Here is a 17697-nt window from a genome sequence, read left to right as displayed (position 1 = left end):
CCAGATGCAGGTGTCTGCCAGTAATCAGTTACTAATGGAGAATAACTGAACCTAAGGACAAGATTAATGTGTGATTTCCCCCTCCCACTCCCCATCTTTTATTACTACTTGAAATTTTAACTCCTGTAATTATATGTTGTTTTAACTTTCCTTTATCCTTCCTAAAATATAGCAGTAACACTCACATTTGGATTTTCTTTTGCTATTTTTTTTGAATCTTTGGTATTCTTTCAGTCAAAGAATTGGTGTATATCATTCCAGCCAATACATTTTTATTTTATTTTTCTAATTACAGGTTTGATTTGATTTACAGGTATTTCAGTAAAATACTAAAATCAGTGTGCAAGTAAACATTGTTATTTGAGCATAAGGTCCATGTAATTTTTCAAGAAGACAGTAAGTGATCAAAATTAGTAATAAGCAAAAAATACAACAAATGAAGATTGTTTCCTGCTGTAGACAATGGGCAAAAAATTACAAAAGTTATTCTCAAAAAATAGTGATATGTTCATATTTTAAAGTATAGTTTATACTTGATTACTTTCATTTTGAACTTTTTCTGCTTCACATTTTTCTTTATGTTCAAGAAATACATTTTTCACAGTAAAAAAAATTACAGTCAATTTTTATAATCTGCAAAGCACTTGCGTTTAGTTTTTCATGATGGTAGTTAGGACTTTCAAACTGTGTTACACTCTTCACCATTATTTTCGGTGCATTTCTGAGTATATTAAAGTTTTCATAGTGTAGTTTTCATATTTTGGTGTAGTTTTCATATTTCATTGTCACACAGAAGCATGAGAGTGATAGTTTTTAGCATAGCATACATAGCTTAAACTCAGACATTCATTTCTGTCCTTAGTTTCAACATTTAACTTCCATCTGTTCTTCTCCCTTTTTTTCTTTCATTTCCCTGTTTCCGTTTTTCCTCATGCTATGACATAAAAGTGGTTGCACTGAAAAGACTGCCCTTTTTGAGGAACAGACCGAAGGAAAAAGACAAAATGAAGGCCTTCTACCGTCGCTCCATGTGTAAGACTTTATGACAGTTCAGCTTCTTTTAAATGGCTACACTGGCTTCCATTACTAATTTTTCACTAACCTCTCCCTGGACTGCGCTTTATTTTTCCTCCTATTTTGCAATGTGCAAGTCCTGCTACTATACAAGGAGCTGGAGCTTTTTCTTTTTTTAAACCTTGGCACTGAATACCTTATATATGTGCATATGTGCACACACATGTACCCACACATTTACATGCACAAGCACACACATACATATATATATTCAGTGCATTGTGATTACATGTATTTGTATACATATTTGTCTATATACACATTTGTGTATATAAATTTACAGTGCACTGTGTTAACATCAGTAGTTCTAAATTACACATTTCATAAGCCTTCAGAAATTGCTGCAATTTTTTTGTTTAAAGAAAGTGTAGAAAAAGTAGTGCAAGGCTGTATGGTGGTCTGTCACTCTTCAAGTATTCATCAGTTGTTGTTGCCAAAATGTTGTATTGATTTGTTTTACTTTATTTTACTTTTTCAAGAGTAGTGGATAATTTTCTGTCTTTGCAAAGTAAAGGTGAATATCATCAGAAGTCATCTTTTTCAGATCTTTTTATTTGTTATGTAAAATACAATATCCCTGCAGTAACCTGCACTGTTCAAGGATCCCGTGTCATTGTTGACATAGTTGTGTTAGCACCTTGCCCGTTTTATCCTTATTCATTCCATCTTATCATTGCAAACAGTATATCAAGGCTTCTAACATATATATTGCATATCATTGCAGCACAAGCATGACGACTATGCCTAATAAAATCAGTTTAAAGAACCATACTGAATTCAGAGAAGTCTCTGACTTACAACACTTCTCATTCATTGAGCTGATTGCATGTTATAACGTGGATGATCTTGTGTTTGTACCTTGCAGTACTCTATACGCTATAATGCTTAGAAAACTGTCAAACATTTTGCAATACAAGATAAGAACAAAAGCAAATACATTGACCATGCTGATCATTTGCTTTCATTTGCATCCCAGCCATGAATGACCTGGTGCAGTCCATGGTCCTAGCAGGAGGACAATGGACAGGTAGTTCTGAGCATCTGGAGGGTCCTGATGATATATCTGCGGGTAAAAGGAGAAAAGAATTGGGAGCTATGGCCTTCTCTACTACAGCTATCAACTTTGCAGCTGTCAACTCTTCTACAGGCTTCAGATCCAAGCAGTTGCTAAATAATAAAGGTATAGGTAGAAGCTTTTTGCACCATGATGTGTCTATGTGTAACAGCAATTTCCTATAAATCTTCATTTTACTTACTTATATTTTCATTTTGTAGAAAAAAATAATTAAAAAAAAAGGCAACCTGAATAATTGAATTCCAGTGATAAGATACTAAACAGGTTTATTAACTGCAGTTACAAAACGTTTCAGGATTATTCCTACAAAATGTTACATAAATAAAACTCTTTGACGATTATTTTAATATATTTTTTAGATGATGAAATAAATACGCCTATAATCTATTTTATTTTACATCTGTTTTTATGTCTCTGTGTATAGATACTACATCCTTTGAAGATGTAAGTCCACAAGGTATTAGTGATGATTCTAGTACAGGATCAAGAGTTCATGGTAAGATGTGAATTTTAATTAAATGACTTAAGGATATATTATGTGAATGTGAATAAGGTCTAAAAAAACGTGAATGGTATAATTATGAGTGAGCATGTTTTATGTGATTTGCATACCTCTTGAATGTATAACATCATTTCTTCAGATTATTGCTTGTACTATCTTTTCTTCTTAAATACTATCAGATATTCTATATCTCCAGTAGAAAGTATCTATGAAGTGCATCTGAACAGGATCAAATTTTTTTGCCTTTTAAAAATGTATTTGGATTTGATAGTAAAATAAAATCATTATTACAATTCCAATCTTTAAAAAAAATAAAAAATTGAAATCTGGCCAGCTTTTCCAATGTTTATTGTTCAGTGAAATGTAAATTTATCATGTACCATATTTTATAAAATCATGACATGTTCCTTCAAGCAAAGCTATGAAGTGAAAGCTGTAATAAGTGAAGTTTTAACTCTTCTAAAAATACTTGAAATTAGTATGAGCAATAAACATTTTTGAAGATAATAACAGTGCATTTCCCTTGTATTGGATAGGAGTACAGGACATTAACTGTGCAGATGCTCTTGCTCCTCCTGTTCGTGGCATTTCAACAATGTGCAAGGTTCCTTGTCAAATCTGTTGTAAGTGACCTAATCACAAGCAGCTTTCTGCATGCCAGTCCTTTCACCTGTAAAATCCTGGTTTCCCACTAACCAATCTGTTTCAATTCTAAATGTACACTCTATTTCTCTCTTCCTCTCCCTTGTACCTTACTATTCCTGTAGTGCCCTTTTCTAAAGTGTCCTCTTGGACTGCCTGGAAATCCCTTCGCTTTCTGATCTGTAAGAAACCACTTTGTTGACAATGGGCATGCTCAGCCTGTGAAATAGTGCATGATTCCTGCCTCAGAGCATTCTGTGATCAGAATGTAAAGGTACCGTGTCATCTGCTAAAATTTTGTTCATCATGGTATCTCCTAATTTTCCATTTAGCTTCCAGACCAGCCAGCCTTGATAGTGGCAGAACATCCACTAGCAATAGCAATAACAATGCTTCACTCCATGAAGTCAAAGGTATGCTGTAGGTGAATTTACATACATGCTTCATTTCCATTACTCTTTGTAGGATTGTCTATATGGGTTAAAAACAAAACAACAAAAATGAAAAAAACAACATAGCATGTTTTTTTGTTTAGGCACTTTTATACCACAGCCTTTGTTCCCCAAATTAGGAAAGGATACAAGTATTAGAACTTAGATTTTTAATAGATTTTCAAATGATGATACTGCCATGTGAGTTTCAAACTATTTCAAGCCAAAGCTTACAAAGTAACAATCTTGCACAATAAGAACCCCCCCCCCAAATTATGTTAAAATCTTGTATTTCTAAACAGAGAAGTTACTCTGCTTTTTCTCCTAGCATCCAAACATCTGTGCACTGCTGCTGTAAAGTTGTATGGTATACAACACAAAACACACAAATGGTCTATGTAATACTGTCCTGCAAATGGTTGTGTTTTGATTTTAAAAGATTAATAACATTCCTTGATTTGGCAATATTTTCTAAATTCCATATATTATTAGCCTTGACATACTTTTTTGTAATAGACATTCAACAAGTTTTTTAAAAATTATTATTAGTTGGAGACCATTGTATGTAAACCACTGCCAATTCGAGATCCATTTAATGTTTGTGACTTACATTTTTAAAACAATATCTGTTTGGAAATTGAGAGCTGAATGTTAGCTTAAGATTTTTAGTCATTTTTTTTCTGTTTGATTAATCCCTTTTACAAAGAATTCTTTAAGGTAGTCCATGCCCTAGTTCATATAAAGTATTAGAAATTTCTTCTGTAAACAATTTATTGTTCTTCAAACTTTACTTCATTTCCCAGGAGTAACATGAAATAGGAAATACTTGATTTTTTCATCAGCATTTTCTAAGCAATTTGCAATTATTGAAAAACAAGCAGAAATGGTGTTGTAGAATTTATTGTGCGTTTAATGCCACGTGCCTCCTTCAGGTAACAGCTGTAATAAACTAGAAGTAATGGGAGAAACTGTTGGAGAATGAACATTCTAAAATTGTTCTTGTTGAAAAACCATGTTGAAGACAATACTTGTTTTGCATTCCATCTTTTGTATTTCATTTAATGTAAAACTCATTTACAGTACATTAAAATGTGTACTTCACAGTCATGCTGAACAAGAATGGAGGCATACGTTTGGCCTCACAGAATACAATGTTATGTAGATAGTGGTTCACATTGTAAAGGTAGTTTTTATTCAAAAGCTATTATGTCATGTTGAAAAAGCTGTAAGAGGTAAATCAGGGGAGTGAAATTGTACTCATATTTGGTTTGAGCAATATAAGACAACTAGATTTCTTTTTTTTTTTTTTTAAGTATTCTAAATGGAATTACCTTTAACTGAATGTGAAAGTGTTCAAATCTGGGTAAGGTTATACTAACAGCTTTCATATATTTTTGTTACGGGATATTTAATACTGTTTACTCCAAAAGCAGGTGTGGTTAACAATCAAAGCAGGCCGCAAAGTCACAGCAGTGGAGAATTTAGTCTGTTGCATGAACACGAGGCTTGGTCTAGCAGCAGCAGCAGTCCTATTCAGTATTTGAAAGGTCATACAAGGTCTAGTCCTGTGCTCCAGCAAAGAACACCCGAAACACTGGATAGTCGTGGAAAACAGATCAAAAACGGTTCTCCTGGAAGTGAAGTTGTTACCCTGCAGCAGTTTTTAGAAGAAAGCAACAAAAGTACCTCAAGCGAGGTTAGTTTAAAAACTACTTCCTACGCCATGTATGGCTACAGAATTAATAGAGTACTTAAAGCGTGTAGAATTGCTTTAAAACTTTGTAGAGGTTCTGGTTATGCGTACATTTAGTACTAGTGTGGACTGTATCCTGATGAACTCTACTTGTTGTATTACATAAATATCAGTTTGGAATTTTGCAGCTTCACTCTTTCTAGGGTGCTGAATTAGGTGAGAAAGTCAATCTCCACTGCACAAAATTATCCAGTGTACTGATGCATGGTACACTCACTCACCAGAGTTTAGATGGAAGACCATAAACTCAAAGGAAATTTACTTTTCACCTTCCAGTTCAGCCACTGACTTCAGTAGTAGCTATTGTCAGATTTGTCTTATATTAACAGAAAGGAAGATATATACAGATATATGTACAGATATAGATAAAGGGTTTTTTTTTTTTAACTCTGTTGGGCAAAACACCTAAACACCTGACCATCGAGCTGATTGAAATCTGGAAGGAATAAGACAATGTTTCTCTAAATCACTGAAGGTTTGTTAGAAGCTCAGAATCAATCACGTCTCTGCCAGTATTCTAATTTCTTCATCACTAGTTCTCAAGCAGATCTGTCCTAAGCCTAGATGTCCACTAGGGTAAAGCAAATTAGTTACTGAGGCTAGGGCCTATCAAGAATAAGGATCAGACTCCATCTATTTTTAACTACACAATTATAATGGAAACATACATATTCGTAGCTGAATTGATTAGCATAGTCCATGACTTGAATCTGGAACAGGTCACTGGATTTTTTGTTAGCTACTTAAAATTATGTATCGCTTGTGATTTCTCTGGCAAGAGAATTACCATTATTACTTTTATTATCCTTTAGCATTAGACAGTTCTGGAAATAGAACTTAAAGAAACAACCTGAGTCATCAAGTCAGTCTACTGCTGTTCAGGAATCACAAAATCCCTTTCATAGCATCGCAGAATAATTCGGGCTGGAAGGCGGCTCTTCAAGAGATCTCTCTTCACCCTTCTGCTAGAGCCTTTCCTTAATAATCTTAGCTTAAAACTTTTTTCCAAATTGTCCCCTTTACCATTTTGAAAGACTGAAGTCTTTCTCTGAGTCTGTGAATAGTATTCACTGAAAACTTATTTTTATATTTCTGAAGTCTTTTCTCCAAAAAGAGAAGTTTGAAAACCAGCTGATCCAAATTAAGGCACCAAGGTTATGTGCTTTGTATTACTTCCTAAGATTCTTGTCTTTATTACTTGAATATGTAGAGAATGTAAGCTTTTAGCTTCATATTATCAGTATAAGTTAAAATAATAGCACATATGAATTTGCTTAGCAAATTATCGATGGGTGATGGCAGAGGGAAAGTGAGTGAGAAGATGAACTTGAAGTTTTCAACTTCTGATTTACTGGATTATTCAGTATTACGGGAGCTAATTCCAGGTACTTGTGATATCTCTGACACCTAGTTTTCAAAGTACTTGCTTGTAGGTAACCTGTACAGAAAACTCATCAATGTGTACTCTAAATATTTACGTTATAATACCACTTACAGTTCTGAGAATTTTTTAAAATATTTTAGAATATTTTTTTTATGTCCATGAAGATTGCTTAAGGAAAAGTCAAAATTAGAAATTATGAATTTATAAGACATTTCATATTTTTGACAGATGAAATCTGCAAGTGAAGAGAATCTTTTAGATGAAGTAATGAAAAGTTTATCTGAGTCTGCTGAGCTGACAGGAAAGGAAAAGCTAAGAAAACAGGCATCTGCTGGTTGTGGTATTGTGAGGTCGTTAAGCGTAAAAAATACAGTTGATTTCTCAGATGGACGATCCATTAAACCAGAACAACTTGTAAGGCCCAGCTTCCGTAAAACTGAAGATGCCTACTTTACTAGCTCTCCAATAAAATTTACATCAGGCACTCAAGGGAAGACCAAATCAGTTAAAAAAAAAATGCAAGCAACTGTATCACAGCGACAATCAAGAGATTGCAATCCTTATGCTACCTTACCTCGTGCAAGCAGCGTAATTTCTACAGCAGAAGGAACTACTCGAAGGACAAGCATTCATGATTTTTTGTCTAAGGATATTAGGCAACCTGTTTCAGTTGATCCAGCGCCATCCACCGCTGACAGAAGCGTTCCAGCAACATCTAGTGAGTACTCAGCACATCAGTTATCCCCTAACGTTTTGCACTGTGTGGCTTACAGAATAGATTGTGTTCCACAAAGTGATGCAGCTAATACAGTTAAACCACGTAATTTAGGATGTAACTTTGATGTGCCTAAGACTCCAAGGATGGAAAGGTCAAATTTTCATGAGAAAACTTTAAGCACAAATGTGTTTAATGATAAAGTCAGTGTATCTGGCAATGATAGCACAAGATCATTTACTGTGGCTCATCCATTTTTATCCCTTAACACTGAATTAGTTAGTAATATAAGTGGATTGCCTCCAAGGTCTGCATCAAAAACTGATCAGGCGAACCTGTCAACATTTAGATCTGTACTGAAAAGTCAAGAACAGCCTTCAGCTAATCAGAAATCTGATCATAGTGACCTACGGTCAGCTCTAACTAGTGAATTTGCTCCTACCACCTGTGTAACCACTAGTGAGGCTGAACCCCCGCTGCTCGTTTCTGAAGATAATAAAACTGTGTGGTATGAGTATGGTTGTGTCTGAAAAGAAAATTGTATTTTTAAATATATAATCATATATGACATAGGATTTTTTTTCAATGTCCACTGGATTTATAAAAAATTTCACTACAATGAAAAAGTGATTTGCTTTTAGATCTATGGGTTGTTGTTTTTTCTGAGAACAGTGACACAAAGTTCAGCTGTGTACTCTAGCATGTATTCGAATGTAAAATTGTAATTTCACCAAAGTTTGCATGAAACGTTAATTGCACTGTGTATATTTTGCATGCCTTTAAAATTCGTTATAATACAAGCTATATTTAATTTGTCATCCATTACAAATATTTTGTTTTTTTTCCTCCTGTACGTAACTGAATGCATGTTAAACCAGTTGCATGCTGCATCGCCAAAAGCGGCACAGTGAATTACGTAATTTTTGGTCCAAGACAGTACTTTTCAGTTGTGTTCGTGCTTTCAGATGCATCAGTAATATGTTGATTATGTATTCGGAGTAGAAATGCATTTTTTTTCCTCCTTTCAAAAATGCTTCTTTTCATTAGCATTTCATTTAGAGAGATTTCAGTATCTCACTCTTAACATTTCTGCCACGTCCAGTGTGTCACTCTGCACGTGGAACAAGTTATAGCCCAATAATTCAATGACTTACCTTGCACAACAGATATGCATCCTTGTTCAGATTAACATTCAAATATTTTAATAAGTAACTACAATTAACATTCATAATCCTAAACATAAATGATAATTCTTAAGAGGTAAACAGTGTGCAGCACTTGCAATGATAAAATGACCCTTTCCACCGTTTCCCTTTCATATGCATTGTTTTTTCCACGTCTGGTGTACAAATGTGGTGAGGTACGCTGTTCAGTAGGAGTCAAGTAACACAGTTATCTGAGACTCCGGGTGATGTATGGTAATAAAAACTTGTACTGATTATGGTGGAAATTCATTTTTTCTTCTTACTATAAGTAACGCTCATGTAATAGAAAACAAGGTGCAACAATAACAAAAACTGTGTTAAATATTAGTGCTGCAGAAGCCAAATAATTTAAAATTTGCTTACCAAATTATAGGACTATAAGAATGCTTAAGTGAATAACTCATTACTGTTTAGCTGGTCACCTGGAATTTAATGTTGAAAAGTAATTACTTAATAAGCCACTATTTCAAGCAATTGCTTGAAACTTTGCAATGATAAACAACGGATTAAAATTGTGCCATACTCAAGCTATAATTCCATAAGGTTTTAGACGTCGGTGCTTTTTTTGAGAGGAAATAGTTACTGACAGTTGCAGCTCAAAATTACATGGGCTATGAAATATATATATATATATATAAAGGAAAAATACTTAATTGGAAATAACAAATACCCTATTCTGATTTTTTCCAATTGAATTTATTTTGCCAGCAGTTTTGTGGCAGTCATGGTACTGCTGCATGAGTTGCACTTCAATTCCTTCACATTTAACTAAGGAGGGGTAGAAGTACTGCAGAAATACAGTTCCTTGAGGGAAAGCAGCAGACATTGTATGTGTTGTTAAGTCTCTAGAATCTCCATTTCATACAGCAGAATTGTTAACAAAGTGCAGAGGTAACCCTTTCCTGAGCTTCAACTAGTTTTCAAGATGGGGAAAAAAAATGGATGTTTTAAACACATTCTGTGGAGGGCAAACTCATTGTTTCAAAATACAACAGCTATCCTTTACCATGTTTGCAGGCATCCATTATTATTGGGCTGAGAAAATTTTCAGTTCATCATTGTCCACCATGTGCTGCTAATCATTGCTGTATCATTGCCTCTAAAATTATTTCACCTTTTCAAAAAAAAAAAAAAACAAACAAACACAAGATCCAAAATCTGAAGCAGAATCTTAATTTCATATGCGTTTTACTCTGATTTGGGTCAGATCATTCATCTTCATTTCTGTAATCCACAGATGTGTTTGAATTAGTTTTGAGATGAATAGTGCTGTTATCTGAAGTGACACATTCATACTATGTTTTGTAAGTTGAGAAATTAGAGAAAATCTTTTTAGCTCTGACAGTACGCGCTGTAAACTCATGCTTTCAGTATCTTTTTTTTTTTTTTGGCTTAACTGATTGCAAGGTTGTGCCTTGCAGCAAAACTTCTAATGATGATCAGAAGGTTTGTAGCTAGAGACAGTATCTTCTATTTAAATTGGTTGCTGCTGTTTGAGAAATGGGATAAGATTTCAAGCATGCTGTTCTCTCGTGTGTGCAAGCCTTACCTTGCTTAGGCCCTTAGACTATCACAGCTACAAAAAATAGCAATATTGTGTCCAGATACATGTTTATTAACTTCCCAGCACAAGCCCCGGTCCCCGGTTGTAATGAGCAAGGCCAATCTAAAGAGAAATTTAACTTCACGGGGAGAATGCTTAAAAGCTTGTTTTGAGGGCATCAAAAAAAAGTTGTTTTTTTTTTTTTTCCTGGCACTGCTCACAGAGCACTTGTTTGCATTGTTTCATTTCTTTTCACAGCACTAAACTTCCACACACAAAAGAAGTCTGATAGTGTATATTTATACCTGATAGTGAATGCCTTTAAAGCCTGTGTCTTGCATTATGCCAGGGAAGGAGGGAGCAGCATTAGAACAGCTGCTTTTGCTAATACAAAGGGCTTCAGTATAACTGAATGCTAGTGTCATCGAACACTAGTGCCTCATGTCCTCTTACAGGAGTTCTTGATAATCTTGTCCAACTCAAGCTACTATTTGGAATTGTATTATAAAGTTGTAATGAATTACATTTCAGTTCTGAGGATAATAATTTTTGTGCTCCTATACTTGCACCACTGCAGCACCAAAAGCATGGGATTTTTTTAATGTCTCTGAAAAAAAAATTGTCAGCTTTTGTTTATTATATATGAAATATTCTCATGTATAAAAAGGATTATTTTTTGTCCTTTTTTGGTCTTTACACATTAACAATGCATACATACATCATGGATGTCTGTTGGTTTGTGCACAGGTAGTGGAAGAGTCTGTGAAATTCCTTTTAGATCTGGTCACTGCTGCTCCTTGGCCATTCAGGTGGCTAACTGTAAAACCCAAATGCGCTTGCTCATTTCTTGGTCCCTGTTGCCTTTAAAAATGATGTTAGGAATTTGCATGGTAATTATAAACACTAAATAGTGGCTGCCAGCCAAAGAAGGTTTTGTTGTTCAGGTTCAATAATTTGCTTGCAGTTAAATGTTTGCTTGATGCTTTGCTTTAAGTGAATAGTAAACCGAGATACTGCATTTTGCATGTTCAGCTGTTGCATGCAAAGATAATTTACGGCTTTTCTGAATTGAATGTGAGCATTTCCGTAAACATTTAGCAGATAAAAAAGACAAAGAAGAGTTCAGTTCTCAGCTAAGTTCAGTCAATCTTGATTAAATATGATGTTTTTCCTTTTCATACAGGCAGAAATATAGGGTTAATGTATATCACAGTTAAGTATATGTGATTGTGGCTTTGAAAATAATATCTGATTATTCTAAATGCTAAGATGAATTTTAATGAGTATAATTGAGTAGGTGCTTCGAATTATTCTTCTGTCCCTCTTGTCTGTCCTTTCCTCTTACCAAAAAAAAAAAAGTTTGTATATCCTTTTGCTCTACTAATAAGTAGAATGTATTTTAATGCATGAGGGTTTTTTTCATGTCCTGATAAACACAATGAATAATATGAAATGCTTTTCTCTGCAGATGTGGAAGCTATCCCAGAAAGCAGAAATTCAAAATGCAGGTCTAGGGAGCAACAAAGCTCCTAATTCTATTACCCACTACATGAGATGTGGGCCAAGTGGTGAGTTTCCTGCCCAATATGTAAATGAGATTAATTTCATTTACAACAAACTAACAGCATTACATATGAGAAAAAGTGCACATGGCATTAACCAGATGTAAATACTGCTTGCTTAACTGGCATCTATCTTGCTTATTAGTTAAGCCAGAACAGGTTGTTTTAGAGCAGTTATTTTGCCTATCAAGATAGGGAGCTTCAGTCTGTTAATCCTTTTGCTTGTAAAAATGCCATTTATTTTTATTTTTCAAATTTCTCTTGAAGAAAGTTCAACAAAATCAGATTAAGAAGTAATACTGAAATCAGTTCTTAGATAAATCTAAAAGAATAGTTGAACAAAACATTTTTGTTTCATAAAGCATTCAATAGTATGAGGAAACTGCCTTTTTATAAAGCTTATCTTTGGCGTTCTGTCCTTCTCCTGACTTCATTAAAACATCTTTGATGCATGCTGTTAGTGCTGTTAGTTCTGTTAGTGACTTAACTCTGTATTTTATACTTCTACACTTTAAGCTTTTCTTATGTTCTTTTCTCTTTCTACCTTTTAACTGAACACAGAGAGAAAAGTGTCCTTCAGTATCTCAGTATGAAGCCTTTATTTCTGAAGTAAACAAGACAGCGACTGTAGGAATCATTAATAAAAATTAAGGGATTTTTTTACGTTCTTCGTGACTAGAGCAGGCAAGAAATAAAAACCTACCTACCTACCTTCCTTCCTTGAATCAAGGAGCTCTACTGGAGTCTACTGCCGAAAATTTGTAGATGGTCTTAGGAATTATTGCACATTGCACTGTTAAGATCTACTGAAAAAAGGACAGTTCTCATCTCCCTAAGGACCAAGAATTTTAAGGTCTCAAGAATTACTCCAGGAAAAAAAAAAGAAAAAAAAAAAACTTTTAATCTTCTGTTTATGAAATTAGCCACTGATTTGCTTAAGCTTCTGCTAATACTTAGCCAAAAAACATAACTTGCAGTTTATATTTACTTCTGTAAATTTAAAATAAATGCTGTAGTATTTTGTTGAAAGTGACTGTATATACAGATACAAAAACCTCACAGCTTACTGGCACTTCACTGCCTTATTTGGTTAGCATAATCTGCATGAAATTGCTCTTTAAAAAGTTTATGCTGATTTTTTTTTGTTGCATACTGCAAGAGAAAAATTTGTTTACATACATGAAAACATTTGATAACTAACAAAAGTGGGAGTCATAGGATAATCGTATTATATTGAAATTGTCATTTGTGTTTTTCACATTCCCAAGTTATTCTGCCTATGTATGTTCAGATTTCTTGACAGGAAATTGTCAGGTGCGACTTTTCTGTAACTTTTATTTTAATATAAGGCTGTTCTCAACAAATGGCATTTCCAGGATAAGACTGTCTTACAATGTTTATGTATTGACTAATTTTTTCTTTTATTGTTCGTCTTTTGACATGAGCTGTTTGTGGCTTAGGAGGCTTCTTGATGGCAAAAAAAATAATAATAATATCATGCATTTTACAGTCACCTTCCCTTAAGGTTATCTTTTATTAGTAAGATACTTTTTGTTCATTATTGATTCATATTAAAGTCAGCAAATGTAATTGGTACATTCAATGGTTGTATACATTTGTTGTCTTGAAAGCATTTGCAGGGAGCTCAAAGGAAGCATACATGAACTTAGAAACAGACACAAAGTCAGTGTAATTCTGTTATATTACAAATCAGTAGGTACATTCATATTTATGTTCTAAAGGGTTAAGTTAACTGTGTAACCTCCTAGTGCCAGGTCTTCCAAACAGGCGTGTAGAAAACGTTCACCTCTAACTTCCTCTGTTTGCTTACGGTAAGCATGACTTGAATATTCACAGAACTTGAGTTGCAGACTGCTTGGAGATTGATCACACTGCTGCTTAGAAGGTGTGACACAGCCACTGCAACTTCTTTAACTTAACTTTTTTTCTTGAGGCTTACAGGTTTTATCATTTACCAAGTCTCAAGCTTTCAGGGACAATTGAAAACGAATCATTTTCCACTGGAGAGAGAATGCAGTTCAACAGGTTTAAAAGCATATTGGAAAGTCATTTTTTGATTTTACTGAAATTATGTCAAAAGCAGAGGGGGGAGGAGGAGGAGGAGTTCAATAAGCTTTAGAATGGGAAATTGTCTTTTTTCCTTTAAATGACTTCCTTCTGAAATACTTTCTTTATGACAGTGTTAAAAGATCTAGATCAAAACATTAGTTTTGCAGTATAAACACTTTGTTCAGCCTGAGATTGTTTCCACAGAGAATTTTATTCCCTCCCCTGCCTTAAGTGAAAATAGGACGGATTTAGCAGCTTTCCACCATATAGAATTTCCATTCTTCCTCTAAAGATGTTTTTGGTGTTTTATTAAATTAATTAGTTTATTTTGGTTACCAACTCATACTAGCATCTGTTTCTGGTCCCCTTATTCTCCATGTCCAGGTGTTCACTGACATCAGTGAAAGCATCATGAATTGTAGAGTATGAACAGTGTTCAGCAGCTCCAGGAGTGATCTGAAGCTCAGAGTATTCCTGAAATCCAGTTCCACAATGTTTTTATAGGCAGGCTGAGCTCAGTTGCATATGGAATAATTTCCCATGCTGTAATTGGTAATATGACCTTTTGGGGAAGGTTTCAGAGCACTCCAAACTGTGCAATGACAGCTACCAGATGTCACCAGAGGGGCAGGTGGGATGTATGGCAGTGGCCAGAACAGGCACGATGTGTCATGGCACGCCTGTACTGCAGGTAAATTGGGTGTTCCTGTATGCCCTCATAGCTCAGGGCATGGCTGAGTTTCTCCCATAGTACCAAGTGAGCCAGGCAGAGCCCTGGTGTGCTCTAGGAGAAAATTACTTTAAGCAATAAGAACTTGGTCTCAAGCCTAATCTCTGCGCCATTCCTGTACTGCAGTAGTGGCATAGCCATAGATTCTGGAGGGACACTTGCCTTTGCATCATTTCGTAGACATGAAATTGGTAATGTCAGTAGCCCTTACTAAGAGCACAGCTCTTTCTGAAAGAGAATTGAAATATGGTAAATGTTAGGAAAGCGTCTCCAATTCTGAATTTTGATACTTTTCAGGCTCACTTCAGGGTCTGACTGTTGGTGGATTCTTCCAGAAGCTCTCCTCAACAACAGAGGACTGATGCATTTCAAACTATTAAACCCTGACTGAAGTAGCATCACTATTTTTAGAAGAACGTGTATCTTGAATTAACAGATTTAACCTCTAGTGCCAAATGTTGTTTGTATTCACAGAATCTGTGCAGTTGTATGTGCTTAGGTATACCATGTACTCAAAGACCCTGGGAATGTGTGAGAGAATGGTGTGTTGCCATGACTGATGCATGGCACGCTTCTCTGCAGGGAACATTGTTGGGCACACGTAACATTGTGCTCTCACATGTGGCTGTGCCATTTCCTTCACAGGGGCATCTCCTGACTCTTCATTTATTAGCTCTTTTTTATATTCCTGAAGTTGTCCAAGATACCCCATCACAGCTTCCTACGCTTGCTTTTTGTATATTATCACATCTTAAAGAATGGCTGTGCAGTCACAACCAGGATGTTGAGTCACAAACATTACAATTACTATTCAACTGATGACATGTACTGAAAGTGAAATCCCCTTATCCAAAAACCTCGGCAAATCTTCCTTGCCTGAGAGAATCAGCAGGAATTTGAGGGCGAGGCAACAGAATGCATCCCGCTAGGTCAGCCTAGCGTAGGTGCATCTGCATGCCAGAGGCCTGGCTAGTGTCCATCTGCGCCATCACGAGCAGGTTTCAAGGCGCTCAGGCTGCATCAGTGCAGAGGCCAGAGTGGGATTTTGGTTTGTATTGACTGAATTATCCAAAAGCAGCACCGGGTTTACATTCCCAGCACCTTCTTCTGCGGAGAGGTTTCAGAGCAGAAGAGCTGACCGGATGTTCTCTGTGCTCTGATGATGATGATGATTTTTTTCCTTTCTGAATTGGTACAAAACTTACATAACACACTTAATCTTCCCAGTCTGTGCCCATAAAATTAAAAAAAAAAAAAAACACAAACCAAAACCAAGGATATAATTCGGGAGCCACAACCCTTTTTTTTGAAGCACGGACTCCCAGAGGAGTAACACAGCAGCTGTTGGGCAGCCTACAGCAAGAGTACATAGCTGTTTTCAGCAAGAGTTAAGAGTTGCCAAATGTGTCACTGTTAGTTCAAGGTTACAAAAGATGTTTTAATACCGTACAATGTATAATTTTCATTTGCTTTGCTGGTAGTCTGTTGAGGATTTAGTAACATTCCCAACATGTATTATTTTTAAACTTTTTCCAAGACATGATGCAGCCTCAACAAAGGAGCTCATGTATGATTCTTAGAGGTAGATGATAATGTATATGTAAATAATGCTTTGATATTAATAAAACTGCCTTAAAGGAATGTACCTAGGTGTGAAACAAAACTTAAAAAGCTCTTATTTAAAACTGTAATTTCCTTTACATACTGATTTTTTTAATGTTTGCCATTGTATACATTTATTAATGATGTTATTAAAATGCCGAACCAAATAATTTTTATTCTTATTTTGTGTGTACATTTATACACACTTTTTCTGGAAACTGATGTTACTGGAAGAATATTGGTGTTAAGTAATGGCATTGTTGACGGTAATGTGTTTAGTGACTATTTCTTCTGGAAGGAAACCTATAAAACTGTAACAGAAATTTTCTGGACGGTGTGTAGTTTGTTTTCGTGTTGCTTATTTGTAAAAATCTGTGTAGCTTTTAACTATACATTATTTTAATATTATTTAAAAAAACACTAATTTCATAGTAAATACAATAAGAACTCATTGTATATTTGCCAAGTTAGTATTTGATGCTTTAGTTTTGCTTGGTCATTATTTTTGCTGAAACAAGTCTCAGAATCTCTTCTAAAGATGAAGGTAGTTAAAGTTTAAATTGTACAGATTTTAAGATTCGTGAAGCATAGTAAACTGCTATTGTGCATGTCTTTTAAACTCATCTTTGACATTTAAATTCTGGTTTTTTTTAAACTTGACAAGTTGCATTTACTCTATTTTTTTTGTTCTTTTTGGAAGTGATAAAGGATTTTGGGGGTAGCACAAAGAAGAAACCCTAAAAGGAAGGGAGAGTGAGTGGCAGGCAGAGGGTAAGATAAATTTCACTTTTAAAGATGCCTAAGACTGTATCTTAATATCTAGGTATTTCAGTAACACATCTATCAACCCAAAGTTCCCTGGGCAGTCCATTAATCAATCTAGTATTCCCAAACAACAGATGTTCCTTTCAGTCTTTCATTTAACAAAAAGTATACAGTCACATGTATCTGGACATCTTTTTGTGACTTTTATACAGGTTTCTATATGTTCAGCGTTTTTAGGTCTCTTCTTTCTCATTTGAGCCAACTGCCATTATAGATGGGATCAGTTTCTGTCTTTCCAAAGTAGACAAGGAGAACTTAAACTGCTATATCATGAAGTATGCTGTAGTTCTGTTCACATCTGTGAGAATAGGTGCCAAATCTTGCTGAAATAAAGGAAAACATGTTAACAATGTTTGAAATACCTTGTCTTATCCTAGAAGAAGCTTTTTTTTTTTTTTTAATTAACTCAGTTAATGGAAGTTATTCATTTTCAAGATTTCAGTGGGGCGTGGGAGAACGATGTTGATGTTCTCAGCTCCTAGAATTGCCTTGGCCATATATAATGAAGTGAGTGGCCATATATAATGAATGAGTCAAATTGGGTGATTTTTGCCTTTTGTTTATTTAAAATGTTTCCCTTGATC

At 35.0% G+C, this 17697-nt stretch overlaps 1 protein-coding gene across 17 annotated transcripts in view; it reads left to right on the top strand.

Annotated features, from left to right (window-relative positions):
- The window catches only part of CCDC88A (coiled-coil domain containing 88A), a 100631-nt gene extending 84621 nt beyond the window's left edge, over nt 1–16010 (top strand). For 4 of the 17 annotated variants that reach the window (XM_083832325.1, XM_083832324.1, XM_083832314.1 and 1 more), the window contains exons 27-33: nt 949–1032; nt 2051–2254; nt 2574–2645; nt 3188–3274; nt 3626–3706; nt 5155–5420; nt 7090–9920. In XM_083832325.1, the coding sequence (XP_083688451.1) occupies nt 949–1032; nt 2051–2254; nt 2574–2645; nt 3188–3274; nt 3626–3706; nt 5155–5420; nt 7090–8106 (1811 nt within the window). In that variant the 3' untranslated portion in view covers nt 8107–9920. Of the gene's footprint in view, nt 1–948; nt 1033–2050; nt 2255–2573; nt 2646–3187; nt 3275–3625; nt 3707–5154; nt 5421–7089; nt 9921–11792; nt 11893–12447 lie in introns of those variants that run through there. The other 13 variants (XM_083832317.1, XM_083832316.1, XM_083832315.1 and 10 more) reach the window with 13 other exon arrangements.
- The last annotated feature ends 1687 nt before the right edge of the window (nt 16011–17697 follow it).

Source organism: Anser anser, assembly GCF_964211835.1.
Source record: "Anser anser genome assembly, chromosome: 3".
In the NCBI taxonomy this organism is placed as follows: Eukaryota; Metazoa; Chordata; class Aves; order Anseriformes; family Anatidae; genus Anser; species Anser anser.
The sequence above is the reverse complement of the archived record's forward strand: the minus strand, read 5'-3'. Positions and strand labels throughout refer to the sequence as shown.